The sequence below is a fragment of the Podarcis pityusensis genome, assembly GCF_964106645.2.
Source record: "Podarcis pityusensis genome assembly, chromosome: 3".
NCBI lineage: Eukaryota > Metazoa > Chordata > Lepidosauria > Squamata > Lacertidae > Podarcis > Podarcis pityusensis.
The window spans coordinates 123,285,821-123,313,293 of NC_138026.1; the positions used below are offsets into that span (position 1 = coordinate 123,285,821).

A 27,473-nucleotide genomic window follows, 5' to 3' on the forward strand; every position below is an offset into this window, starting at 1 on the left:
CCAAGAGGAAGGGGTATTTGTCAGTGGGTTTTATGATTCCTTGCAGTCGTTCAGTTACATCTTGGATCTTAGCCCCGGGGAGACAGCACACTTCCCGAGACATCTTGTCAGGCCCACAGATCACTGCTTCTGTTCCCCTCAGTAGGGAATCCCCTATCACCACTACACGCCTCCTCTTAGGTTTGGTCGGGGTTCTTCTGTGAGCTGTCCGCTCCAAGGTCGCCTGCACATTCCCTGAGGACTGACTTTGCTGCTCGTCTTCATATACCTGATCGACTGTAATGAGGGAGAGATCCTCAAATGGAGTCTGCTCTTCGTCTTCCATGCTAGGGGAGAGGACCTCAAAGCGATTGTGTATTTCTAAACAATCAGAGCGAACCCTGGGCCTCCTACTTCTTTGAGTCACATTTCTCCATATATCTGGCTCCTGTGTTGGTGAACTAGCCTCCTTCTCAGGGGAGTCCCCTGTCTCCTCCTTGGTGGAGACGGTGTGCTCTGTTGCTTCCAAGAAGAGCTCCAGCTCTCTAATTCTTTGGAGCGTAGCTACACGTTCCTCCAGTTGCTGGACTTTGTCTTCTAAGAGGGCAATCAACATGCAATTGCTGCAGGTAAAGCTGCCTGCAACCTTTGGCAAGATGGCAAACATTGCGCAGGAACCCTTCCGTTCTTCATCGATCACAAACATTCATTAGCAGTCTTCCATAATTTGGGGCTCTATTTCTTCCTAAGGCTCTAATCTGTTTCTCTCTTTGATGCAGGTGGAGATGGATTGGAAATTATGAACAAGGGGAACCGTGACAACATTCACACAGTGGGGAAGTTGTATAAATATTTGGAGTGTGGAGAGAGTTATAGTCTGAGCTCCCATTCTACTTCCCATAAAATATATCCTATTGGGAAAAATAGTTATCGGTACTTGGAAGATGGTAAGACATTTCGTCAGAAGACATTTCGCACTTTCCCTAAAAGAAGTCACAGCAGGGAGAAACCCCATCAGTGTTTGAAATGTGGGAAGAGCTTCAGTCACAGGGCTGTGCTCAAGGCCCATCAAAGAATTCATACAGGAGAGAAACCCTATAAGTGCTTGGAATGTGGAAAGAGCTTCAGGCAGAAAGCTAAGCTCACAGATCATCAAAGAATTCATACAGGGGAGAAACCATATCAGTGCTTGGAATGTGGTAAGAGCTTCAGTCGGAAGGACCATCTCATATCCCATCAAAGTATTCATACAGGGGAGAAACCATACCAGTGCTTGGAATGTGGAAAGAATTTTAGTCGGAAGGATACCCTTACTTCACATGAAAGAATTCACCGAGTGGAGAAACCATATAAATGCTCGGAATGTGGAAGGGGCTTCATTAAGGGCTGCCAGCTCACTTCCCATCAAACAATTCACACTGGGGAGAAACCCCATCAGTGCTTAGAATGTGGGAAGAGCTTCACTCGCAAGAATAGTCTCACTTTCCATCAAAGAATTCATACAGGGGAGAAACCCCATCAGTGCTTAGAATGTGGGAAGAGCTTTAGTCGCAAAAATAGTCTCACTTCCCATCAAAGAATTCATACAGGGGAGAAACCATATCAGTGCTTGAAATGTGGAAAGAGCTTCAGTAGGAAGAGACGTCTCACTTGCCATCAAAGAAGTCATACAAGGTATGAACCCTATAAATGCTTGGAGTGTGGAAAGAGCTTCAATCGGAGGTCCTTTCTCATTTCCCATCAAAGAATTCATACAGGGGAGAAACCATATCAGTGCTTGGAGTGTGGAAAGAGCTTCAATCGGAGGTCCTTTCTCACTTCCCATCAGAGAATTCATACAGGGGAGAAACCATATCAGTGCTTGGAATGTGGGAAGAGCTTCACTCGCAAGAATAGTCTCATTTCCCATCAGAGAATTCATACAGGGGAGAAACCATATCAGTGCTTGGAATGTGGGAAGAGCTTCAGTCGCAAGAATAGTCTCACTTCCCATCGAAGAATTCACACAGGGGAGAAACTATATCAATGCATGGAATGTGGAAAGAGCTTCAGTCACAGGCAGGGTCTCACTTCCCATCAAATAATTCATACAGGGGAGAAGCCATATCAGTGCTTGGAATGTGGAAGGAGCTTCAGTCACAGGCAGGGTCTCACTTCCCATCAAAGAATTCATACAGGGGAGAAGCCATATCAGTGCTTGGAATGTGGAAATAACTTCAGTCGGAAGGGACATCTTACTTCCCATCAAACAGTTCACCGTGAGGAGAGACCATATCAATACTTGGAATGTGGAATGAGCTTCAAATGGAAGAAAAGTCTCACTTTCCATCAAGGAACTCACAGCAGGGAGAATCATGGTATCTGAAGATGGGTCTCGTATGTCTTCTCAATTTCCTCTTTTCCAGTCTAAGCCTACCTAGCTCCTTCTATTGTTCCTTAAAAGGCTTGGTTTTCAAATGCTTGATTATATTGGCCACCCTTCTCTGCACAGATTCCAACTTCTCAATATCCTCCTTTGATTGTGACATCCAGAATTGAGCACAGGACTCCAGGTGTGGTCTGACGAAGGCAGAAAGGAACATAGTATTACTTCCCATGACCTGGATATTAGACGTCTGTTGATATAGACTAAAATAGCATTAGCTTATTTTGCTACTGACTCACCTTGTTGACTCATGTTAAGCTTTTGGTGTCCTAAGACCCTTAGATCCTTTTCACATATGCTGCTGGCAAGTGTAGTGTTTCCCATAGAATCATAGAATTGTAGACGTCTAATGGTCTTAGAGACATCACCTTGCCAACAAAGGTCCGTATAGTAAAAGCTTTGGTTTTCCCAATAGTGATGTATGGAAGTGAAAGCTGGACCATAAAAAAGGGTGATCGCCGAAGAATTTATGCTTTTGAATTATGGTGCTGGAGGAGACTCTTGAGAGTCCCATGGACTGCAAGAAGATCAAACCTATCCATTCTTAAGGAAATTAGCCCTGATTGCTCAGTGGAAGGACAGATCCTGAAGCTGAGGCTCCAAGACTTTGGCCACCTCATGAGAAGAGAAGACTCCCTGGAAAAGACCCTGATGTTGGGAAAGATGGAGGGCGCAAGGAGAAGGGGACGACAGAGGACGAGATGGTGGGACAGTGTTCTCGAAGCTACCAGCATGAGTCTGACCAAACTGCGGGAGGCAGTGGAAGACAGGAGGGCCTGGCGTGCTCTGGTCCAGGGGGTCACGAAGAGTGGGACAACACTAAACGACTAAACAACAACAACAATGGTCTTACTGGACCAGAAGCTGAACATGAGTCAACCGTCCGATGACATCCAGCATGGAATGTGTCCCTCCGTTTTTCAGCATTTTTAGTAGTTTAGCAGTCTCTGCTCTTTTTGCTTTCCCTGGGAGGAAGGTGGAGTGGATGTCTGAAACTCAATGTCAAACTGAAACTCAATCCAGGTAAGACTGAGGCAGTTAGTGGGTGGTGCCCTAGACCAGATGGGTGGGAGATCACCTGCTCTTAATTTTTTTAAAAAAAATTAAATACACGATAACTTTAACCTTTCCAAAACATAAAAAATATCAAGGTTCAGACCTTCAGACCTCCCCGCCATGGGTTCCAGTTCTAAAGATTCTACCTTTTCCTTTTTTCCTGCATCTTTTACCATTACCCATCTACAGTGGTACCTCGGGTTACATATGCTTCAGGTTACATACGCTTCAGGTTACAGACTCCGTTAACCCAGAAATCGTATCTCGGGTTAAGAACTTTGCTTCAGGATGAGAACAGAAATCGTGCTCTGGCAGCGAGGCGGCAGCAGGAGGCCCCATTAGCTAAAGGTTTAGCTTCAGGTTAAGAACGGACCTCCAGAACGAATTAAGTACTTAACCCGAGGTACCACTGTATTATGTAATCATAGTAACCAAAGTTGAGTTCACATTACAAGTGTCCTTGTATCCCTGCCCGTGATTTTAACTGTCTACAGTGGTCTTTCAAGTAAACAATAAAATTATTCCAGTCTTTTAAAAATACTTGTTCTTCCTGGTTTCTGATCTTTCCCCTTAGTCTCGCCATTTCTGCGCATTCCATCAGTTTGGTCTGCCGCTCTTCTTTAGTCGGTACTTCACCTTCTTTCCATCTCTGGGCCAAAAACATTCTGCCGTCATTGCATCCATAAACAGTCTCTTATTTTCTCTGGTAATTCATCACATATTATACCTAACAGAAAAGCCTCTTAAACTCTTTCTTCAACTCAGTGTATATCATTTCCCAGAACGCTTTTAGCACTCCACAGGACCACCACATATGATAAAAGGTACTGTTAGGGAACTGCCATCGGAGCTAGAGGCGAGGGAAGGCTCCAGAGGGATGGTGGAGAGGGTCCCAGTAGGGAGAGAGGCAGCCCGTCCGCTGGGGAAGGAAATCAGCGTAACACCAGTAGAGAAGGGGGGCAGATGGGGGAATCGGAGAGGAGGCTCCAAGACTCCTCGCCGGAGACCAGCGGAGAGAGTACGGGTACTCTGCTGCCCACACCCTCCCTGCGCAGAAGACTTCCGCGTAGGGAGAGTAGGAGGAGACTTGGCGTCAAAGAACTTTTGTGCTGGAAGAAGTTCAAGAAACACCCACTGACGGATTCTGCCAGTGACTGAGACAGTCACGATGCTGGAGGCTGTTCAGTCAGAAAGGGTTTAACCAGGTAACCTCGCCAGCAGTGGCGGCAACTGACGCACGAGCAACCCCTAAATCCATTACAGGTACCTTCTTTCCTTTTACATTTCCAGCACAAATTTGAGCTGGTTCTATACATTTTTGCAATTTTACTCTCTGTTAGGTACCAACAGTACATCATTTTCATATAGGTTTCTTTCAACGGAACCGCAAGCCATAAACTTCAAATCCTCATTCCATAACTTTTCCCATTATAATAATTGTATATTATAACCAAAGTAATTGATTTAACCTCAAGGTTAGATTACTGCAATGCGTTACACATTGGGCTGCCTCTGAAGACGGTTTGGAAACTTCAGCTGGTTCAGAATTCAGTGGCCAGGTTGCTCACCGGAGCAAGACGGTTTGAACATATTGCACCAATCCTGGTCCGACTGCACTGGCTGCCCATTCAGTGTGCTGGTTTTGACCTATTAAGCCTTAAATGGGTCCGGACCACAATTCCTCAAGGACCGCCTCTCTCCCTATGAACCTACCCGGACCCTGAGATCATCTTCTGAGGCCCTTCTTCATGTCCCTCCTCCCTGAGAGGTCCGGAGGGTGGCAGCACAGGAACGGGGCCTTCTCTGCAGTGGCTCCCCACGTGAAGAATGCTCTCCCCAGGGAAGTTCCCCCAAGCGCCTTCGATATACACCTTTAGGCGCCGGGCAAAAATGTTCCTTTTTAACCAGGCCTTTGGTTGATTTGATTGACATCCTATGGCCTTTTAAAATGTGTTTAGGGGGGAGGGTTTATCGGGTGGTGGTTGTTTTTATTTTGAATATTCTGCGGTTTTATATTCTGGTTTTATTTTGTGAATTGCCCTGAAAGCCTGCAGGCATAGGGCGGTGTCAGGGGTTCAGGGACAGAGGCACAGGGTAGGCAGGAGATGGAGAGCGATGGGGATGAATCCCAGGACAGCGAGGAAGAGGATGACAATGACTCAAGAGATTCCATGAGTCTTTCCAGCGAATCAGAGGATTCCCAGAAGGGGGCGCCGGTAGTCAAGGCCAGGGGAGCCCCAGGGGGGACGTGTCAGGAGCAGGGGGCCAGCGGGGGATCCCAAAGTGGCAGCTGGGCGTCAGGACCAGCCTCCCCGCCAGAGTGCAGCGAAGGGGGTGGAGGTTCCAGTGTATCAGGGGAGGCGGCTCCGGCAGTAGAGAAGGGAGGGAGGTCGGAGCAAGCCACCCTCCCGGAAGGGGAGGGGAGTAGTGAAGGGAGTAGCGTAGCTGTCAAAAGGAAAGTTAGAGGTTGGGGGCGCGCGCCAAGTTCAAATGTAGAGGCGTGCGGAAGTACAGGGAGCCCGGAGGAGGGGCCAGGTCCCAAAGCCCGCAGGAGGGGGCAAGAGCAGTCTGATTCCGCGTCGGAGGAATCCAGGAGGGGCGAAACCCCAGCGGGCAGAAAGACCCTGCGGAAAAGGAAAGAGAGAAAGAGGTGGAGCAGCGCAAGCCTCTTAAACTGGTGCAGGGGAGGGACGGATTCAGAGGGGACTTCAGCGGTCTAAGCCTAGCAGACGTAGGGCTGCGCGCCTCGGATTTGAAGCAAACAATGAACTGCAATAAACACTTTTGTATATAAGAAGAGATAGGCGTTGGTCTTTTGTGAGCTGAGACTTGAGGCAGCCCTGACAGGCGGTATATAAATTTAATAAAGAAATGAAATGTCTCCTCCCAGGATTCTCTCCCCCTCTGGATAAACAGCTCCTGCTGAAGTTGGAGAGGGGCAGCGAGAGCGGCAGTAGCGGACCCAGCACCCCCCTCTTGCGCCCCAGAGGCGCTTGCTCTAAAGGGGAAGGGGAGGCCAAGGCAGCCCCCCTTTTCCTGCTCAGTCCAACACGTGGACCTTCCCTTCCTCTCTTGGGGGAGGCAAGGACCCCTGGACGGTCAGGTCCCGTCAAAGGCGACTGGGGCGCAGAGCTCATCTCGCTTCAGGCTGAGGGAGCCCAGGTTGGTCCACAGACAGCTTTCCGGGTCATGTGGGCAGCAGGACTGAGCCGCTTCTGGTCCAAATGGACACCGTGAGAAGTGCCAGAGCGCACAGAAACACCACAGTGGTACCTATTTCTCTACTTGCGCTGGTGTGCTTTGGAACTGCTAGGTTGGCAGGAGCTGGGACAGAGCAAGGGGAGCTCAGTCATGGGGACTGGAACCACAGACCTTCCGCTGGGCAGCCCAAGTCTCAGTGGCTTATAGACCACAGAACCCCCTGCGCCCCACGACCTTCCCTTTTGGGGGGGGAATTCCCTTATTCCAGCGCCGTTTCACTCTGCTATCCCGGATTGTTAGACATCCCATAGACTGTCCCTGGGACAGGGGAGGCTGCTGATCCCTTCTTTTCAAATCTGGAAGTTGACAGCTATGGCAGGATCCTGGGCCGGATGGGTCCCCTTTGGCGCGAGGCACCTGCCCCAGGGCTCTTCCTGGTTTCTGAGGAGTCCTGCATGGAGCCTCCAGGGCCAGAGCCAGTCTACCTTAGAGGGCACAAGGCGCTCTCCTCCTGCTTGGGGGCGCCTGGGTGCCACTGTGGGCGCAGGATCCTGGGCTGGATGGGTCCCTTTGGCGCGATGCAGCTGCCCCAGGGCTCTTCCTGGTTTCTGAGGAGTCCTGCATGGAGCCTCCAGGGCCAGAGCCAGTCTACCTTAGAGGGCAAAAGGCGCTCTCCTCCTGCTTGGGGCGCCTGGGTGGCACTGTGGGCGCAGGATCCTGGGCCGGATGGGTCCCTTTGGCGCGATGCAGCTGCCCCAGGGCTCTTCCTGGTTTCTGAGGAGTCCTGCATGGAGCCTCCAGGGGCAGAGCCAGTCTACCTTAGAGGGCACAAGGCGCTCTCCTCCTGCTTGGGGCGCCTGGGTGCCACTGTGGGCGCAGGATCCTGGGCCGGATGGGTCCCTTTGGCGCGATGCACCTTCCTCAGGGCTCTTCTTGCATGGAGCCTCCAGGGCCAGAGCCAGTCTACCTTAGAGGGCAAAAGGCGCTCTCCTCCTGCTTGGGGCGCCTGGGTGCCACTGTGGGCGCAGGATCCTGGCCGGATAGGTCCCTTTGGCGTGAGGCACCTGCCCCAGGGCTCTTCCTGGTTTCTGAGGAGTCCTGCATGGAGCCTCCAGGGCCAGAGCCAGTCTACCTTAGAGGGCAAGGCGGGGGGGGGAAGGCGCTCTCCCCCTGCTTGGGGATGCCTGGGTGGCACTGTGGGCGCAGGATCCTGGGCCGGATGGGTCCCTTTGGCGTGAGGCACCTGCCCCAGGGCTCTTCCTGGTTTCTGAGGAGTCCTGCATGGAGCCTCCAGGGCCAGAGCCAGTCTACCTTAGAGTGCCAAAGGCACCCTCCTCCTGCTTGGGGCGCCTGGGTGGCACTGTGGGCGCAGGATCCTGGGCCGGATGGGTCCCTTTGGCGCGATGCAGCTGCCGCAGGGCTCTTCGTGGTTTCTGAGGAGTCCTGCATGGAGCCTCCAGGGCCAGAGCCAGTCTACCTTAGAGGGCACAAGGCGCTCTCCCCCTGCTTGGGGATGCCTGGGTGGCACTGTGGGCGCAGGATCCTGGGCCGGATGGGTCCCTTTGGCGCGATGCAGCTGCCCCAGGGCTCTTCCTGGTTTCTGAGGAGTCCTGCATGGAGCCTCCAGGGGCAGAGCCAGTCTACCTTAGAGGGCAAAAGGCGCTCTCCTCCTGCTTGGGGCGCCTGGGTGGCACTGTGGGCGCAGGATCCTGGGCCGGATGGGTCCCTTTGGCGCGATGCAGCTGCCCCAGGGCTCTTCCTGCATGGAGCCTCCATGGACAGAGCCAGTCTACCTTAGAGGGCAAAAGGCGCTCTCCTCCTGCTTGGGGGTGCCTGGGTGGCACTGTGGGTGCAGGATCCTGGGCTGGATGGGTCCCTTTGGTGCGATGCAGCTGCCCCAGGGCTCTTCCTGCATGTAGCCTCCATGGACAGAGCCAGTCTACCTTAGAGGGCAAAAGGCGCTCTCCTCCTGCTTGGGGCGCCTGGGTGGCACTGTGGGCGCAGGATCCTGGGCCGGATGGGTCCCCCTTGGCACAAGGCACCTGCCCCAGGGCTCTTCCTGGTTTCTGAGGAGTCCTGCATGGAGCCTCCAGGGCCAGAGCCAGTCTACCTTAGAGGGCAAAAGGCGCTCTCCTCCTGCTTGGGGCGCCTGGGTGGCACTGTGGGCGCAGGATCCTGGGCCGGATGGGTCCCTTTGGCACAAGGCACCTGCCCCAGGGCTCTTCCTGGTTTCTGAGGAGTCCTGCATGGAGCCTCCATGGACAGAGCCAGTCTACCTTAGAGGGCAAAAGGCGCTCTCCTCCTGCTTGGGGCGCCTGGGGGCCACTGTGGGCGCAGGATCCTGGGCCGGATGGGTCCCTTTGGCGCGATGCACCTTCCTCAGAGCTCTTCCTGCATGGAGCCTCCAGGGGCAGAGCCAGTCTACCTTAGAGGGCACAAGGCGCTCTCCTCCTGCTTGGGGGTGCCTGGGTGGCACTGTGGGCGCAGGATCCTGGGCTGGATGGGTCCCTTTGGCGCGAGGCACCTGCCCCAGGGCTCTTCTTGCATGGAGCCTCCAGGGCCAGAGCCAGTCTACCTTAGAGGGCACAAGGCGCTCTCCTCCTGCCTGGGTGCCACTGTGGGCGCAGGATCCTGGGCCGGATGGGTCCCTTTGGCGCGATGCAGCTGCCCCAGGGCTCTTCCTGGTTTCTGAGGAGTCCTGCATGGAGCCTCCATGGACAGAGCCAGTCTACCTTAGAGGGCACAAGGCGCCCTGTCCCTGATTGGGGGCGCCTGGGGGCCACTGTGGGCGCAGGATCCATAGCTGTCAACCTTCCCTTTTTTGGGGGGGGGGGAAGTTCCCTTATTCCAGCGCCGCTTCCCGCTGCGATCCCAGATTGTTAGATCTCCCCTAGACTGTCCCCGGACAGGGGAGGCTGCTGCTCCCTTGACAGCTCTGGCCCTGCCTGACTTGAGCCCTGCCTTTTCCCTGCCCATCCCGGGGGGGGGCAGGGGGCTCCCCTTTCTCCTCCTCCGGCCCCCAGGCTCCCCCCGAAGGAGACCAGCTGGGCGCGCCCGGCGGGCCAAGGGTTAAGAGCAGCTGCGCCGCCCTCCTAGAGAGGACAGGAAGGGAGGGGGCGGGTCTTCCGGAGGGCCCCTCTTGTCTCCTCCGGTGAGTCTCCTCTCCCCCCTGGGGGTCCTATGGTGGGGGCTCCTGCAGGGAGGGGCAGGCAGGGCTTTGCAAAGGGGGGGCGAGGGGCTTTCTCCAGCTGGGGCTGGACTACAACTCCCATCATCCCTGAGGCCTGGCCTGGCGAGCGGGGGGTGATGGGAGTTGTAGTCCAGCCCCACCGGGGGCCCCCAGCTGGAGAAAGGCTGGTCCAGATGCTGGACTGATGACCCGGCGGGTCCCCTTCCAGCTCCGCCATGAAAGGGAAGAGGAAGCCTTGGGGAGAAGCCCAGAATCTCAGGCTTGGAAGGCACCCAAAGGACATCTAGTCCAGCCCCTGCAATGCAGGAATCTCGGCTCAGTTCCCCAGTGCAGGCGGCCCCCCACCTTCTGCTCAGAAACCTCCAAGGAAGGAGAGGCCGCCATCTCTCCTGGGGGTGACAGGGCCCAGCAGCTCTTCAGTTTTTCCAAATGCTTTTCCAAATGAAACGGAAAACTGCAGCCCAGACCTAAATCGCAGATCTGCATCCCCCAGACTGAAGAGGAAGCCTCTCACTCTTCTTTCCGGTTGGCACTGCCTGCATTTGGGCCTTCAATATTTCACCTTTGAGAAGCTCCCATTTATTTCAGTATTTCAGAACATAAGATCTCACCCATATCTCCTTAAGCCTTTTTTAATTGGCCGCCTTAAAGTGAATTCCTGACTACACTCAGCTTGCACTTCCCTCTGTCTCAGGAAACCTCAAGAGGACATGATCACTTCCTCCCAAGTTTCCCAGTACTTCCACTTGGTTGATCAGTTCCCATCTGTTGTTGAGGACTAGGTCCAAGACAGATGATCCCCTTCTTGTTTCTTCCACCTTCTGGGTCATGAAATTGACAGTGAGGCAATTCTGCATGGTCACTTTCCTTAGACCAGGGCTAGACGCTTCCTTCTCTTTCTTCTTCCTTTTTTCCTGTTAATGAAAGTTCAGAGTCGGGGCTGTGGTGCAGTCCAGCCCTGGCTCCTAGCAAGACTCAGCCACGCTTGCTCAGGAAACATTTCTCTTCTCCTGACCATGTATCAGTCTGATAACAGACCAATATGTTTGCTTTGTAGGCTTTGCTAGCACCTCTAAATCGGACCATCAGAACTTGGCAGAAAACGAAAGGATTCCTTCCGATCTCTTGGAGGCTTCATGAGAGCCCAGATGGATGAGCAAGACTCAGCTGGCCCTGAAGCAGGAGGAGGCCCTGCCCTCCAAACTGGGAGCAGTGGGAGATTATGGGAAAACTCAGAGCAGAAGATCCCAGGTGAGGAGGACCCCCTCTGCTCAGAGGTGCAGAGCCAGCAGTTGACGCAGTCCGGCTCTCAGGAGGCCAAAGGACCCCGAGAGGCTTGCGGCCGACTCCACCACCTCAACTGTCGGTGGCTGAAGCCAGAAAGTCATACGAAAGCTCAGATGCTGGACCTGGTGATCTTGGAGCAGTTCCTGGCTGTCCTTCCGCTGGAGATGGAGAGCTGGGTGAGGGAATGTGGAGCAGAGACCAGTTCCCAGGCAGTAGCCCTGGCTGAAGGTTTCCTCCTGAGTCAGGCGGAGGAGAGAAAGCAGGTGAGAGAGACTTTCCTCTGGAAACTCCCAAGGGGCTCCAAGCAAGACAGGGAGCCTTCCAAGATGCTCTCCTAATGGCTTGCCCTCTTTGGAGAAGCAAGGGATGAGATCTGCTCCCCTAAAGCGTTTGCTCTGATCATTCCTTTTCTAATCCTTCTCCCCATTCTCTGTTTTAAATCCTTGTTACTCTTTCAGGAAAAGGGTCTCTTTGCAGAAATGGGCCTGGATTCCTGTGAGGCAGAAAAGACTCCGTTGGACGCCAGAGGGAGGCCACTGGGTAAGGAGGAACTCGTCTTTCTTCTCATTCTGTGGATCTTGAAACTAATCTTTGGGTTCTGTTCATCTTTAGGGGGGGAGGCACTTGGGGCCAAGAGCCCAAGGGGGGGGGGAAGATATATTTTGACAGAACAAAAATTTGAAATGGGTACAATGTCAAAATGCACTCAACAAGCAAGACCTTTTCCATGGCACATCTATGGCACTTATCTCCAAGGGCCGAACCTCTAGTTACAGGTAGGTAGCCGTGTTGGTCTGCCGTGGTTGGAAAAAGAAAAAAAATTCCTTCCAGTAGCACCTTAGAGACCAACTAAGTTTGTAATTGGTATGAGCTTTCATGTGCATACACACTTCTTCAGATACACTGAAACAGGCTTCTGAAAGAGACTTCTGTTTCAGTGTATCTGAAGAAGTGAGAGATGCAGGAGCTGATGGCTTCCCTTTGACTTTTGTCTCTCGCAGGTGACCGAAGGATGTCCCCCAGACCTCCTCATCCATCTTTTCATGAGAACGGAGGAGAAGCAGCAGCTGTGGAAACAGATCTGGTATGGGGAAAGAGCTTTGTGGGGAAAGAGTCAGAGGAGTGGGGCAGCCAGGGAGCCTCTGGGCCGGAAGGAATTTCTCCTCGTCTTGGCTTCTGTCAAAGCCTCGGTCCTGAACAAAGATGGACAGTGCCATTGGAGAAGCTCTATGTGCTGACAGGAATGAACAGCCACCTCACCTCACCTATCTTTCTAAATGGCTCTGTTTTTATCAGTAGCTGCAGTTATATTTCTATATTGATCAAAAAAGGCTTCTAAGCAGTTGTTCAAGCCATAAAAAAACCAGTGGCCAGGATTAAGTAGCCCCATCAGCTGCTGGGGATCCCCCCCCCCCGTGCCCCCATGAGCTCCATGAAGTTGGCTGTAGGGCACAGGGAGAGTCCCATCGCCCCCCAAGCAGCACACAGCGGGAGTAGAGAAGGGATCATTCTGTCTGCCAAACAGGAATGCTTCCACAGACAGAATAATTTGAAGAACACCATGTGGAGTTCCACCCATGCACACAAAGATTTATACCCATTGTCAGATGCTGCTGGTGGTTGCTCGTGAGTTACCAGTCAGGACTCTGACCTGTCTTTTACAGGTTTTATTGTGCAAACTATTTACAGTGCAGATCTACAAAGTTCATGTCCATCTCAGTCACTTGCAGAATCTGGGAGTGGCCCCTTCCGGCTTCTCCCCCAACATAAGAACTTTGACACCCCAAGCCTCCTCCTCCCCTCCTTATGTTTCACCCCCTGCGCAAGCTGGGCGACGGAAGTGGCGTGCGTCCCTCCTGGCCAGCCTGGCGAGGTGAGGTGCTGCTCCTCAGGAGTTTCAGAGGCTCTCTGTAGCCCAATGGCCCCCCTGCCTCCCTCCCCTGTTCCGATGGCAGTCCCCTGACACCCATCATTAAAATGCACAATAAAAGAAGACAATTAAAATGTTCAAGTAAGTGTCTATAATTAGAATGTGCAGCAAAATAATCCCATTAAAAGAACACAACAATGAACGGACAGAAAACAATCAAGCAATGTGTAGTAGAGAATCTTATGCTGTCTCAGAAGAGGACCTTTTCCTTTTTCTTTTAGGGCCCTCTGTGCTTTGAAGATGTCGCTGTGTATTTCACAGAGGAGGAGTGGGCGTTGCTGGATCCTGACCAGAGAGCTCTGCATAAGGAAGTCATGGAGGAGAATCGTGCGATTGTGGACTCTCTCAGTAAGGATTCCTGCTGGATCATAATCTCTTTTCTTCCTCCTCCTTCCTTCTTCCTTTTAAAACCATGATCAGGCTGCTCTCAGCTGCCCTTGCCTTTTTAAATGTAGACTTCATCATGGGGACAGAAGATGAACCTGCTGCTATGAGGTTTATTAGTTTTTGCTTCTGTAAATTATTGGTTTACCAAAGAGATGACTGAACTTGCAAATGGGTCCCAGCAAACAAAATGGCTGGGGCAGGTTCCACAGGGGGGGATGCACTGGGACAACCGATCTCAGTGATCATGGGTAGGAGGAGGAGTTACGCTAAGACCAGACCATGTCATTACCGAGGAAGCAGGCTTAGTCGTTGTCTGAGGACTATCCCTGCCTCCAGGTCTGACCGGACTGGGCAGATACTGGAATCAGCAAGGGATACCCACACGACCTGAAGGTGCTGCTGTGCAATGCCAGGTGAATGATTCATTAGACCACTGCCATCCATGACTTGATCATGGATGGAGGACTTGACCTGGCATGTGTAACAGAGACTTGGTTGGATGAAGCAGATGGGCCTGTCCTTGCCGCTGCTTGCCCACCAGGTTTCTCTTACGCACAGCAACCCAGGTCATGTGGGCGGGGAGGGGGGGTTGCAGTGATTTTTAGGAAGTCATTAGTTTGCACCAGGCATCCTATTGAAAAGACCCAGTTCTCTGAGTGCATGTTCTGGAAGTTGGGCAATAGGGGCAGTACAGGATTCCTATTGGTGTACCGACCTCCCTGCCCGAGCTGCTTCAGGTTGTGGCGGATGTTCTCCTGGAGACACCTAGTTTGGTTGTCCTAGGGGATTTTAACATCCATGCCGACACGACCTTACAAGGGGCCGCTCGGGACTTCGTGGAAAGCATGACCTCCATGGGGCTGTCCCTGAATAAGTCTGGCCCAACCCATAGCCGCGGACATGCCTTGGACCTAGTGTTTACCTCTATGGATGTTGGTAATCTGACACTAAGTAAAAGCGAAACCAAAGAAGTGCCATGGTCAGATCACTTCCTGGTGCAACTGGACTTCTCCGTGACCCTTCCCCTCTGCAGGGAGGTGGGACCGATTCAGATAGTCCGCCCCCGCCACTTAATGGATCCAAATGGTTTCCAGAGAGTGGTAGGGGATGCTTTATCCCATGTTGATGGCCTTTCAGCTGATTCCCTGGTGGTCCGCTGGAATGCGGAGTTAACCAGGGCTATTGACTGTTTGGCTCCAAAGTGCCCTCTCCGATTGCATGGAGCCCGGACAGCCCCGTGGTTTTCGCTGGAGCTGAGAGGGATGAAACAATCGTTGAGACGGCTAGAGCGCCGGTGGCGGAAAACTCACTCTAAATCACACCAGACACAGGCTAGAGCTCAACCTCGAGCCTACCAAGTGGCGATAGCGACGGCGAAGAAGACTTTCTTCACCGCCTCCATTGCATCTGCGGAAAACAGCAGCAGGCGACTCTTTCAGGTGGTTCGCAATTTAGCAGAACCACCTGCTACATCGGGGCCCAGTACGGGCCACATGATTTCCTGCAATGATTTTGCAAAGTTTTTTGTAGATAAAGTTGCTCAGGTTCGAGAAGAGGTGGACTCCACAGTGGGAGCAGGGCCAGGGCGGGAGAGTGCTAGAGTCCTGTCTAGTCAAGTTGTGTGGGATCAATTCCAATCTGTTACCTCCCAGGATGTGGACAGGCAGCTTGGACGAGTGAAACCAACCACCTGTCTCCTTGATCCCTGCCCATCCTGGCTCGTAAAAGCTAGCCAGGAAGGGCTGGGCGATGGGCTTCGTGGGGTGGTGAATGCTTCCCTCTGTGAGGGAGCCTTTCCAGACCCGCTGAAAGAGGCGGTTATTAAACCGCTTCTTAAAAAACCATCTTTAGATGCGGCCACGATGGCCAACTATCGCCCAGTCTCAAATCTTCCATTCTTGGGCAAGGTGATTGAGTGAGCGGTTGCTGAACAACTCCAGGCACGCCTGGAAGAAGCGGACCATTTCGATCCCTTCCAGTTGGGATTCAGGCCTCATCATGGGACTGAAACTGCCTTGGTTGCACTGGTTGATGATCTCAGAAAGTGGTGGGGGGGGATGAGTGTTCAGACCCCTGGGCCCTCACTTGTGGGGTGCCTCAGGGTTCTGTCCTCTCCCCCATGCTTTTCAACATCTACATGAAGCCGCTGGGAGAGATCATCAGGGGATTTGGGCCGGGTGTTCATCAGTATGCGGATGATACCCAGCTCTACCTCTCTTTCAAATCACAACCAGTGAAGGCAGTGAAGGTCCTGTGTGAGTGCCTGGAGGCGGTTGGAGGTTGGATGGCGGCTAACAGATTGAGGTTGAATCCTGACAAGACAGAAGTACTGGTTTTGGGACTTCCCGAGGCGGCGCCATCGGCAATGGCGGATTCCCTCTAGTCTTGAGGGAGTAGCTCCACGGAAATCGGGTCTTGCCGCTACGGCGAAGCGGGGACCCCTTCGAAAACCACAGGCGGGTGAAGCCTGTGACCGTGGGACTCGGCGGGCACCTTTAGCGCCCCCCCCCCCAGTCTGCGAGGGAACCCTGTAAAGAGTTCCGGAGTGAAACGGGGAGTGTGGCGCGGTGCTGAGAGTCAACTGCTTCTTCCATGGAGTGAAGCCGCGCAGCTGCTGCCGGAGAGCGCTGACCTTTTTCCTGTGACAATTCGGCTACTAAACAACTACCCGTGAGTAGGTTAAGTTTGAAGATTGGGGAATTTAAGGGGGGGGGAGGACTAATTTGGCACTGAAGCGGGAAGGCGTAAACAGGAAGTCCGCCTTCCGTTTTTTTTGTAAATAGATCAAAGCGAAGACTGTCTAAGCTAAGACCCTGAAAATCGTGTTGAAAAAGACTCAAATCTTAACATCAATAAAAAGAGAACTCCCTCCCTGAGGTGCAGAAGAGGGGAGGGAGAAGGGGAAGTACTTTTTGCCTGCAAAAAGAAGAGAGAAAGGGAACAAAGACCATCACTTAATGCCTGGGAACGGACTGTCAAGGGACAATGGAACTGCCGTATTGTGAATCGCGCTGTTAAAGGATAATGCAACTCTTTGACAGCTAACTCTGTAAGAGAGATACTTTGACTCTGAAGGGTCTCTCCAGACCCAAAACTGTTACTTTTCTTGGTTAAAGGGGGGGATTTCTGAAAGTTGGAAAAGCTATTTTATTGCTACAAGTCTGGACTGCTACTGTGTCCCCCTAGAGGAACTTTGAAATTGTTACAATTGGCCAGGGAATTTTCCACTCCAAACTGGCCAGGGGAATTTTCCACTACAAAACAAGTAACAGTGGGACTGACCTTGATCCTTAGATAAAGTGTTATGGCAGATTCAATTCAGGAAAAAACAACAAGATCGGGTAAAATTAGACTGCAGCAGCGTAGACCTTCAGCATCCGGCCCTCCTGCCCCACCAAGGGAAGATTCAGCTCAGGTGGTGCCTAAAGGAATGGCATCGGAAGGGGGTTTAGCTTCAGCATTAGATAAAATTTTTGAATCTTTGGAAAAATTAAGCAAACAAGTTGCTGAAGCAACAACTAAAATTGATCAAAACACTTCAAGCATTAAGGTGAACTCAAATACAGAATCTATTGAGAAACTGCTGCAGGAATCTACTTTGAACCGAAAAACAGCTGAAGAAGCCAAGGAAAAAGTATTGGCTGTAGAGGAAAAGATACCACCGATATGTAGGCAGCTTGAGGACCACAAGTCATTGCTGTCTATGATTGAATTAAAAGAAAAACAGACAAATCTAAGGATCAGGGCTGTACCTGAACTTGAGAAAGATAGTTTGAGTGACTTTCTGACGCAGGAATTTGCAGACTTTTGGAACTTAGACTCAGACAAGTTAGATTTCGAGATTGTAAGCGCTTTTAGACTTGGAAGAGGGGGGAGAAAGAACAGGGTGAGAGACTGCTTGATTACCCTCCAATCAAGAGAGGAGAGAGACAGAATATTGAGTCTGCACTTCCAGAAGACCTTGGAAATAAACGAATCAAGAGTGGAGATATTTAAGGACATCCTTAAACATCTTTTGGACCTCAGGTCCAATTACGGAGATCTGGTGGCCCTGTTAAGAGGAAAAAGAACCATTTTTAGGTGGGAATTCCCCCAAGGCCTATCTTTTACCTTTAAAGGGAAAAAGTTTAAAATAAGATCAGTGGAAGATAAAGAAAAATTTCTGAAAGAACACGGAGAAGACCTGCAAAAAGAAGCTGAAGAAGAGCCAAGAGCTTTAAAACCAGGAATACAAGACATAGTACCACTACCTTTGGGATTGGACAAGTTAGAGAAGGTGACACCACCAACAGAACAAGAACAATTACTTGGCGCAGTTGGAGGAAAAGCAAAATAAATACACCATGTCCCTGCAACTATTAAGTTGGAATATTCATGGATTTAACTCCCCGGAGAAGAGGAAAAAAGTCTTTCATTTATTGAAAAAGGAACAATTGGACTTGATTTGTTTACAGGAAACACATGTGATAAGGCTTCATAGGAAAGTATTGATTAATAAAAGATTGGGCCAAGAGTTTATTTCATCGGACAAGGTTAAAAAGAGAGTAGTAATTTACGCGAAAGAGAGCCTATCACCGAAATTTATTTTTAAAGATGACCAAGGAAGATATGTGGCAATTGAAATCCAAACACAAGGAGAAAAATTTTTGATAGTAGGAGTATATGCACCAAATGAGGGGAAATCTGAATTTTTTAAGAAGTTGCATGAGACATTGTTAGACTATATGGATTACAACATTATCATGATGGGAGATATGAATGGAGTGGTATCTACAAACATGGACAAGTCGCAGAGACAGGTAGTTACCAAAGATGGCAGACTACCAAAAACCTTTTTTGAGATGACTGACAATATGGAATTTGCTGCCAAGGAGTGTGGTGGAGTCTCCTTCTTTGGAGGTCTTTAAGCAGAGGCTTGACAACCATATGTCAGGAGTGCTCTGATGGTGTTTCCTGCTTGGCAGGGGGTTGGACTCGATGGTCCTTGTGGTCTCTTCCAACTCTATGATTCTATGATTCTATGGACTTGATTGACATTTGGAGAATAAAGAATCCCTTGGGTAGAGAGGGAACCTTCTTCTCTGAAGCCAAAATGACATGGACGAGAATTGACCAAATCTGGATAACTAGAGGATTGGCACCTATGATTCGAAAAGTGGAAATTTGCCCTAAAACTTGCTCCGACCATAATGCTGTGAAAATGGAGATGAAATTAACACCTACCGGTTCCTTCAGATGGAGGATGAATGACACCCTGTTTAGAGATCAAGAGGTTACCAAGAAGGCCCAAAAAATCTTGAGAGACTATTTTGAGATAAATATGAACACCACCATCGAAAAAAGAGTAATCTGGGACGCAAGCAAAGCAGTTATGAGGGGGTTCCTAATTCAACAGAATGTAATAAAGAAGAGAATTCAAAATGAGAAAAAAGATAAAATTTTGGAAAAAATAAAAGAGTGTGAGAAGAAACTGAGAGCGAAACCAAAGTCACAAGAGATTCTGAGAGAAATAAAGTTATACCAAGTTCAATATATGAAGATGATGAATCAGGAAATAGAATGGAAAATTAAACAGATGAGACAAAGGACATTTGAATCGGCCAATAAATGTGGAAAACTGTTAGCTTGGCAAATGAAAAAACGACAAAAACTTAACACCATTACCAACTTGGAAGTGGAAGGAAAGAACATCCAGAATCCAGTGGAAATTAGAAAATGCTTCCAGAGGTACTTTAAACAGTTATATACACAAGGGCCACAGAAAGAGTTTGATTTAGACCAATTCTTAAAAACAAATGGACTACAAAAAATCTCTCAAGAAAATAAGTTAATGTTGAACTATAAAATAACAGAACAGGAGGTGGAAGGTGCCATCCAGAACATGCAGTTGGGCAAATCTCCAGGGCCAGATGGTTTAACCTCCAAATACTATAGATCTTTGAAGGACTGGATAATTCAACCACTAAAGGAGGTTTGTAATGAAATTTTGGAGGGGAAAAAAGCGCCAGAGTCGTGGAAGGAAGCTTATATTACACTAATACCGAAAAATGAGACTGAAAAGACACAACGTAAGAACTACCGCCCCATATCCCTGCTTAATGTGGATTATAGATTTTTTGCAGATATTTTGGCTAAAAGGTTAAAAAAAGTATTAGTGGAGGAGATACATAAAGACCAAGCCGGCTTTCTCCCGGGTAGACACTTGTCTGACAACACGAGGAATATAATTAACATTTTGGAGAAGTTGCAAGTGAATATTAATACTAAAGCAGTTTTAATTTTTGTAGATGTGGAGAAAGCCTTTGATAATATTTCTTGGAGTTTCATGAAGAAAAATCTTCAGGGGATGGGGGTTGGTCAAGGGTGTGAAAATGGTATAAGTGCAATTTATTCAGAACAAAAGGCTAAACTAATAGTTAACAATGTGGTGACAGAGGAATTTAAGATAGAGAAAGGGACACGACAAGGCTGCCCAATTTCCCCATTGCTTTTTATTTCGATCCTGGAGGTTCTGCTAAATATGATCAGAAGGGACCGTCTGATCAAAGGTATACAGGTCGGAGCCAAACAGTACAAACTGAAAGCTTTTGCAGACGATTTGGTATTGACGTTACAGGAGCCAGAATCTAGTACTAAAAGAGTATTAGAATTGATTCAGGATTTTGGTCATGTGGCAGGATTTAAGTTGAACAAGTTAAAAACTAAGGTGCTTGAGAAAAATTTAACACCGATTGAGAAAGAGAGGTTTCAGAAGGAGACAGGTTTAACATTGGCTAAGAAAGTAAAATACCTGGGGGTTAATATGACCGCTAAGAACTTAAACCTATTTAAAGACAGTTATGAGAAATGTTGGTCAGAAGTGAAAAAGGATCTAGAGATATGGTCAAACTTGAAGCTTTCCTTGTTAGGTCAAATTGCTGTTATAAAGATGAATGTATTGCCAAGAATGTTATTTTTGTTTCAATCATTGCAAATCTTGGACAAAATGGACTGTTTCAAGAAGTGGCAGAGAGACATTTCTAGATTTGTCTGGCAGGGCAAGAAGCCCAGAATAAAATTTAAAATATTAACTGATGTAAAGGAAAGAGGTGGATTTGCCCTGCCAGACCTTAAACTTTATTATGAATCAGCAGCATTCTGCTGGTTGAAAGAATGGCTGCTTCTTGAGAACACAGACATTTTGGATTTAGAAGGTTTCAACAATGTTTTTGGGTGGCATGCATATTTGTGGTATGACAAGGTTAAAGCACATAAAGCATTTAAAAACCATATTGTCAGGAAAGCATTGTTAAATGTCTGGATAAGATATAAGGACTTACTTGAAAATAAAACCCCAAGGTGGTTGTCACCGATGGAAGCAAAGGCTCAGAAAAAGCTCAATATGGAGGCCAAATGGCCGAAATATTGGGAAATTTTGGAACAAGAAGGAGACAAATTGAAATTGCAGAGTTTTGAGAAATTAAAAGATAAAGTGCGAGACTGGCTTCACTATTATCAAATAAGGGAGGCTTATAATTTGGACTTAAAAATTGGCTTTCAGGTGGAAAAATCAAAATTGGAAACAGAATTGTTAGATCCCAAAACAAAGATACTTTCAAGAATGTATAACTTGCTGTTGAAATGGAACACTCAGGATGAAACGGTGAAATCTGCTATCATTAAATGGGCACAAGACGTTGGTCATAACATTATGTTTGGTGACTGGGAACAGTTGTGGACCACAGGTATGAAATTTACGGCATGTAATGCCCTAAGAGAGAATATTATGAAAATGATATACAGGGGGTACATGACACCAGTCAAGCTTGCAAAAATCTATCATTTGCCCGATAATAAATGTTGGAAATGTAAAGAAACTGAAGGTACATTCTTTCACCTTTGGTGGACGTGCCCAAGGATTAAGGCTTTCTGGGAGATGATCTATAATGAACTGAAAAAGGTATTTAAATATACCTTCTTGAAGAAACCAGAGGCCTTTCTCCTGGGCATAGTCGGCCAATCGGTGTCAAAAAAGGACAGAACTTTCTTTATGTATGCTACAACAGCAGCAAGAATACTCATTGCAAAGCATTGGAAGACACAAGATTTACCCACCTTGGAAGAATGGCAGATGAAGGTGATGGACTATATGGAATTGGCGGAAATGACTGGCAGAATCCGAGACCAGGGAGAAGAGTCGGTGGAAGAAGATTGGAAAAAGTTTAAAGACTATTTAAAGAAATATTGTAAAATTAATGAATGTTAGAATGATGTTGGATAGAAACTAAGTGGTTTTTAGCTGTAATGTTATAAGGGAATATGAAAAAATGGGTTATTAATAGGTAAAAATTTAATGTTACAATATTTTAAGATTAAAGACTAGGATAAACAAAGAGGGGAAGGATTTGCTGAACTAACAAATTGAATTGGAATACAAAAAAGGGAGGCGTGAGGAGGTCTGGGAAACAAGCAAATGAAAAATAAGTAATGGAAGGATTGAATTGTTTTTAACTATTTTTATTTTGTATTTTTTCTTTTTTTATCTTGTAATATTTTGAAAATCTTAATAAATATCTTTTTAAAAAAAAGAAGTACTGGTTTTGGGGGACAGGAGGCGGGCAGGTATGGAGGATTCCCTGGTCCTAAATGGGGTAACTGTGCCCCTGAAGGACCAGGTGCGCAGCCTGGGAGTCAATTTGGACTCACAGCTGTCCATGGAGGCACAGGTCAATTCTGTGTCCAGGGCAGCTGTTTACCAGCTCCATCTGGTACACAGGATGAGACCCTATCTGCCTGCGGACTGCCTCGCCAGAGTGGTGCATGCTCTGGTTATCTTCCGCTTGGATTACAGCAATGCGCTCTTCGTGGGGCTACCTTTGAAGGTGACCCAGAAACTACAACTAATCCAGAACGCAGCAGCTAGACTGGTGACTGGGAGCAGTCGCAGAGACCACATAACACCGGTCTTGAAAGACCTACATTGGCTCACAGTACGTTTCCGAGCACAATTCAAAGTGTTGGTGCTGACCTTTAAAGCCCTAAATGGCCTTGGTCCTGTATACCTGAAGGAGCGTCTCCACCCCCATCGTTCTACCCGGACACCTGGGTCCAGCACCAAGGGCCTTCTGGCAGTTCCCTCACTGCAAGAAGCAAAGCTACAGGGAACCAGGCAGAGGGCCTTCTTGGTGGTGGCGCCCGCCCTGTGGAACACCCTCCCATCAGATGTCAAAGAGAACAACAACTACCAGACTTTTAGAAGACATCTGAAGGCAGCCCTGTTTAGGGAAGCTTTTAATGTTTGATGTATTATAGTATTTTAATATTTTTTTGGAAGCCGCCCAGAGTGGCTGGGAAAGTCCAGCCAGATGGGCGGGGTATAAATAAATTTTATTATTATTATTATTATTATTATTATTATTATTACATTAAGCCAAACAAAATCCATCCTGGAAAGTGCCAGGCCTTTTGAATCTCAGGTTTCCATCGATATGTCTCTCTCTTAATGCCAATCAACAAAGGCATTCATTAACCCTGTAGTAAAACCTCAAATCTAACTCCCTTATTTGTCTATCACAAGTGTTTATTAGCATTGTTTAATAAGTTGGGGCTCCATTTCTTCCTGAGACTCTAATCTTCCCTCATTTTTGCAGGTGGTGATGGATTGGAAGTTATGAACAAGGGAGACCACGACAAATTACACACAGTGGGGAAGTTGTATGAATATTTGGAGTTTGGAGAGAGCGTCAATCGCAGCTCCGATTCCACTTCCTATGAAATAAATCCCATTGGAAAGAATCAGTATCAGTGCTTGGAATGTCAAAAGACTTTTAGTCGGAAGGGTAATCTCACTTCCCATCAAAGAAAGCACAGCGGGGAAAACCCCCATCAATGCTTGGAATGTGGAAAAAGCTTCAGTCAGAGGGCTACACTCACTACACATCAAAGAATTCATACAGGCGAGAAACCATATGAGTGCTTGGAATGTGGGAAGAGCTTCAGTCAAAGGACCCATCTCACTCGCCATCAAAGAATTCATACAGGCGAGAAACCATATCAGTGCCTCGAATGTCGAAAGAGCTTCAGTCGGAGGTCCGATCTCATTTCCCATCAGAAAATTCATACAGGGGAGAAGCCATATCAGTGCTTGGAATGTGGAAAAAGCTTTTCTCAGAGGGCTAAGCTCACTTACCATCACAGAATTCATACAGGGGAGAAACCATATCAGTGCTTGGAATGTGGGAAGAGCTTCTGTCAGAGGTCCTATCTCATTTCCCATCAGAAAATTCACACAGGGGAGAAACCATATCAGTGCTTGGAATGTGGAAAGAGCTACAATCACATCTCCAAACTTACTTGCCATCAAAGAAGTCACAGCGGGGAGAAACCATTTCAGTGTTTGGAATGTGGAAAGAGTTTTACCCATAAGGAAAGTCTCACTTCCCATCAAAGAATTCATACAGGGGAGAAACCATATCAGTGCTTGGAATGCGGAAAGAGCTTCCATAGGAGCTTCAATCTCACTTCCCATCTAAGAACACATAGCGGGGAGAAACCCCATCAGTGCTTGGAATGTGGAAAGAGCTTCAGTGTGAGGGCTCACCTCATGGCCCATCAAGTAATTCATACAGGGGAGAAACCCTATAAGTGCATGGAATGCGGAAAGAGCTATTCCTGGATGTTAAATCTCACTTACCATAAAAGAATTCATACAGGGGGGAAACCATATGAGTGCTTGGAATGTGGTAAAGGCTTCAGTGAGAGGGCTAAGCTGGTAGCCCATCGAAGTATTCATACAGGAGAGAAACCATATCAGTGCTTGGAATGTGGGAAAAGCTTCAGTAGGAGATCTAATCTCACTTCCCATCAAAGAATTCATACAGGGGAGAAACCCTATCAGTGCTTGGAATGTGGAAAGAGCTTCAGGCAGAAAGCTCAGCTCATACCCCATCAAAGAATTCATACAGGGGAGAAACCATATCAGTGCATGGAATGTGGAAAGAACTTCAGACAGAGGGCCCAACTCACTTCCCATCTAAGTATTCATGAGGGGAAGAATCCACATCAATGCTTGGAATGTGGAAAGAGCTTCAATAGGAGGTCTCATCTCACCTGCCATCAAAGAACTCACTGCGGGGAGAAACCATATCAGTGCTTGGAATGTGGAGAGATTCATCTGGAAGGTAAGTCTCACTTCCCATCAGACAATTCATACAGGAGAGAAACCATATCAATGCTTGGAATGTGGAAAGAGATTCAGTAGGAAAGGAAGTCTCCCTTCCCATCAAAGAATTCATACAGGGGAGAAACCCTATCAGTGCTTGGAATGTGGAAAGAGCTTCTTTTGGAGGTCAAACCTCAAGGCCCATCAGAGAATTCATGCAGGGGAGAACCCATACAAATGCGTGGAATGTGGGAAGTGCTTTAGTAGGAAGGAACATCTCACTTCCCATCAAAGAATTCACCGTGAGGAGAGACCATATCAGTGCTTGGAATGTGGAAAGAGCTTCAAATGGAAGAAACTTCTCACTTTCCATCAAAGAACTCACAGCAAGGAGAATCATAGTATTTGAAGATGGCCATCACATCTCTTAATCTCCTCTTTTCTAGGCAAAACATGCCCAACTCCCTCAAACTGGTTTATGCCCAGTATTTTCCTTTCTCTTCCCCGGCTCCGACCTTCAACAGGAAGGACTGGTGGTGAAGAGAGCACCTGTGCCCCACATCTCTTCAGCTTCCTCCCAGAGTCTCACAGTCCCTTGTTATACATTGTCCGTGTTAGTATTATTTGTACCCACATGAATCAGAAGGAAGGAGTAGGGGTCAGTTGGCTTTAAAAGACATGGCAACTTCTCTGTCACATTGTGAATCTGCATACCGTCTGGGACATCCTCTTTTCTCCACACACTACTTCTTCTGCCCCCTCAGTAGGTCGTCACCTATCACCACCACGTCTCCTCCTCTGGGGAGTGGCAGGAATTGTTTGATATGCTGTACCTTCCAAAACCTCCTTGGAGCATTCTATGGTCTACAAGTGCTGTTCTTGAGTTCTTGTCTGTTGGAGTTGCCTAGTTCATTTCCTTGGAAGATAGCAAGTGGGTTATCAGCATACTCATCCATGATCAGTAGCCGCGGATCAGAAGGAGTTAGGTCAAGAATGAAAAAGGGCTCCTCTAATAATATGAGTACTAATAATACTAATAATGACAATTTATTATTTTTACCCTGCCCATCTGGCTGGGTTTCCCCAGCCACTCTGGGCAGCTTCCAACAAAAGAGTAAAAATACATTATAACATCAATCATTAAAAACTTCCCTAAACAGGGAAGTCCATCTCCTCTTGTCTCTTCCACCTCTGCGGGGTGGCAGAAATCATTCTGTGCTCTGCACCTTTCACAGCCACCTTGGGGTATTCTGAGGTCAGCAACTGCTGTCCTAGCTCCTCTGGCCCAGAGCTGGTGTCCAAGGTGAGAGCATGAGAGCCATTCTGCAGCTCCAGTGACAAAGCGTGGTTCGTGACTCCTACTTCTGTGTTTCACATTCCTCCAGGGGTTGGTCTTTTGCAGTGGGTGATCTTCCTCCAGCCTGGGGCCGCCCCATCTGTGTTGCTGCTGCATCACAGTCAACCCAGCTCTATCAAGAAACTCGGCATGTTGTCCTGTAGCTCAAAGCATGGCTAGGAGGGCCTCAAGTTGCTGTACCTTCTCTTCCAGCAAGACAACCAGTTTGCACTTGCTGCAGGCATACAACTGTATGTTCTCCGGCAGAAAGACAAGCATGGCACAGGTGTTGCGGGTCACTGCAGCAGCTCCCTCGCCCTGCATGTCTCTTGGTCCTATGCACGCCATGGGACAATACTCTGGGCCTCCCCCTTAAATGCCCTCGCAAATGCCTATGTTTGCGTGGCCTGTTCGTGAGCTCCCAGAGGCTGCAATGAGCTAACTTTGACTGCTGCTGGTTGCTAACTCCTTCCTCTGCTCACTTCCTCTCAGGAGCCACACCCTCAGGCCTGCAACCAACCAAGCCTCTAGCACAGTGGTTCGCAATTAGCTAATTAGCCCCTAAAAAGCAACGGATTTTAGATATGCTATAAAAAAATACTGTAAAATTTGTGATATTGCCACAAATTGCCTATCCCCAGACAGGAGGAAAAACCTGTCTCCATTGCTGCACTACAACTGAATTTTTTTTAAAAAGCAATTGTGTCTCTAACTTGCAAGTGTTCTATATGCAGAAGGCTTTTTATATGAGAGAGCATTCCTTGCTCGTAATCTGCGATGGTACAACTTAACAAAACTTTGCAGCATATGGGTCTTCTAACTGAGGGATCTTGCACCTTCAAGACATAGGTGAAGGCTTCGTCAGGGCTTGATAAAGTATTGGTGAAAACAGCTGGAATTTTGTAATGATTTGATGATGATGATGAGTCCTCCTGTGCCCAAGTTTCACCCCTGACTTTAATTAGTTTAATACAGTTTTATTTGGAGTGAGGTTTTTATTCTTGTTGATTACCCAATAGGAGCAACCAACTTTTTAACTTATTAGGATTCTGCCCTACATCTTTTTCCTCCCACCCCAAAATGCAGCCACATAAATTCCCAAAGATAACAAGGAAGCAACATCCACGCAGGCTGCCTTTTGCACTAAATAGGCATGGGTTACTTATTGATGCATCGCCCAGGACTGGTATGAGGGGCAGAATGCGATGGCGACGTCACTTGGAGGTATATCGCAAACAAAAGCACCACCACTCTTGGCTTGTGCTGGAGGCAGAGGGACTCAGGAGCGGCGGCAGTTTCACCAGTGATCTACCACTGAGTAGCTGGCTGTGTAGAGCAGGACCATGTATCTTGGCTGCTTATTCTTTCCCGAAGGCGGGAAGAAGCAGCCAATATAAATTCCAGTCGTCATGATATATCAGCATACACCGGTATTTAGCTGCTGATATATCACGATGTTGAAAAGAAAGTATCGCTCAGCCCTAAAACTAAACTAAATCATCAGATGGTGAGCTATTCTGCTAATCATCGTCGCTATTTGCA

At 48.4% G+C, this 27,473-nt stretch overlaps 1 protein-coding gene and 1 long non-coding RNA gene across 7 annotated transcripts in view; both read left to right on the forward strand.

Annotated features, from left to right (window-relative positions):
• Positions 1-27,473, forward strand: part of LOC308474520 (uncharacterized protein) — an 88,341-nt gene that overhangs the window by 12,668 nt on the left and 48,200 nt on the right. Inside the window, exons 1-6 of one of the 6 annotated variants that reach the window (XM_081000927.1) lie at positions 10,392-11,401; positions 11,597-11,678; positions 12,140-12,222; positions 12,859-13,011; positions 13,290-13,416; positions 23,085-25,732. The exons of 2 other annotated variants lie outside the window; for them this stretch is intronic. In XM_081000927.1, the coding sequence (XP_080857053.1) occupies positions 10,988-11,401; positions 11,597-11,678; positions 12,140-12,222; positions 12,859-13,011; positions 13,290-13,416; positions 23,085-24,694 (2,469 nt within the window). In that variant the 5' untranslated portion in view covers positions 10,392-10,987 and the 3' untranslated portion in view covers positions 24,695-25,732. Of the gene's footprint in view, positions 1-758; positions 3,104-10,382; positions 11,402-11,596; positions 11,679-12,139; positions 12,223-12,858; positions 13,012-13,289; positions 13,417-23,084; positions 25,733-27,473 lie in introns of those variants that run through there. 3 more of the 6 variants (XM_081000929.1, XM_081000921.1, XM_081000923.1) reach the window with 3 other exon arrangements.
• On the forward strand, positions 4,154-6,541 carry LOC308474757. Its single transcript, XR_013984933.1, has 3 exons — positions 4,154-4,284; positions 4,724-5,521; positions 6,308-6,541. It is a non-coding gene; the product is annotated as an uncharacterized lncRNA (long non-coding RNA).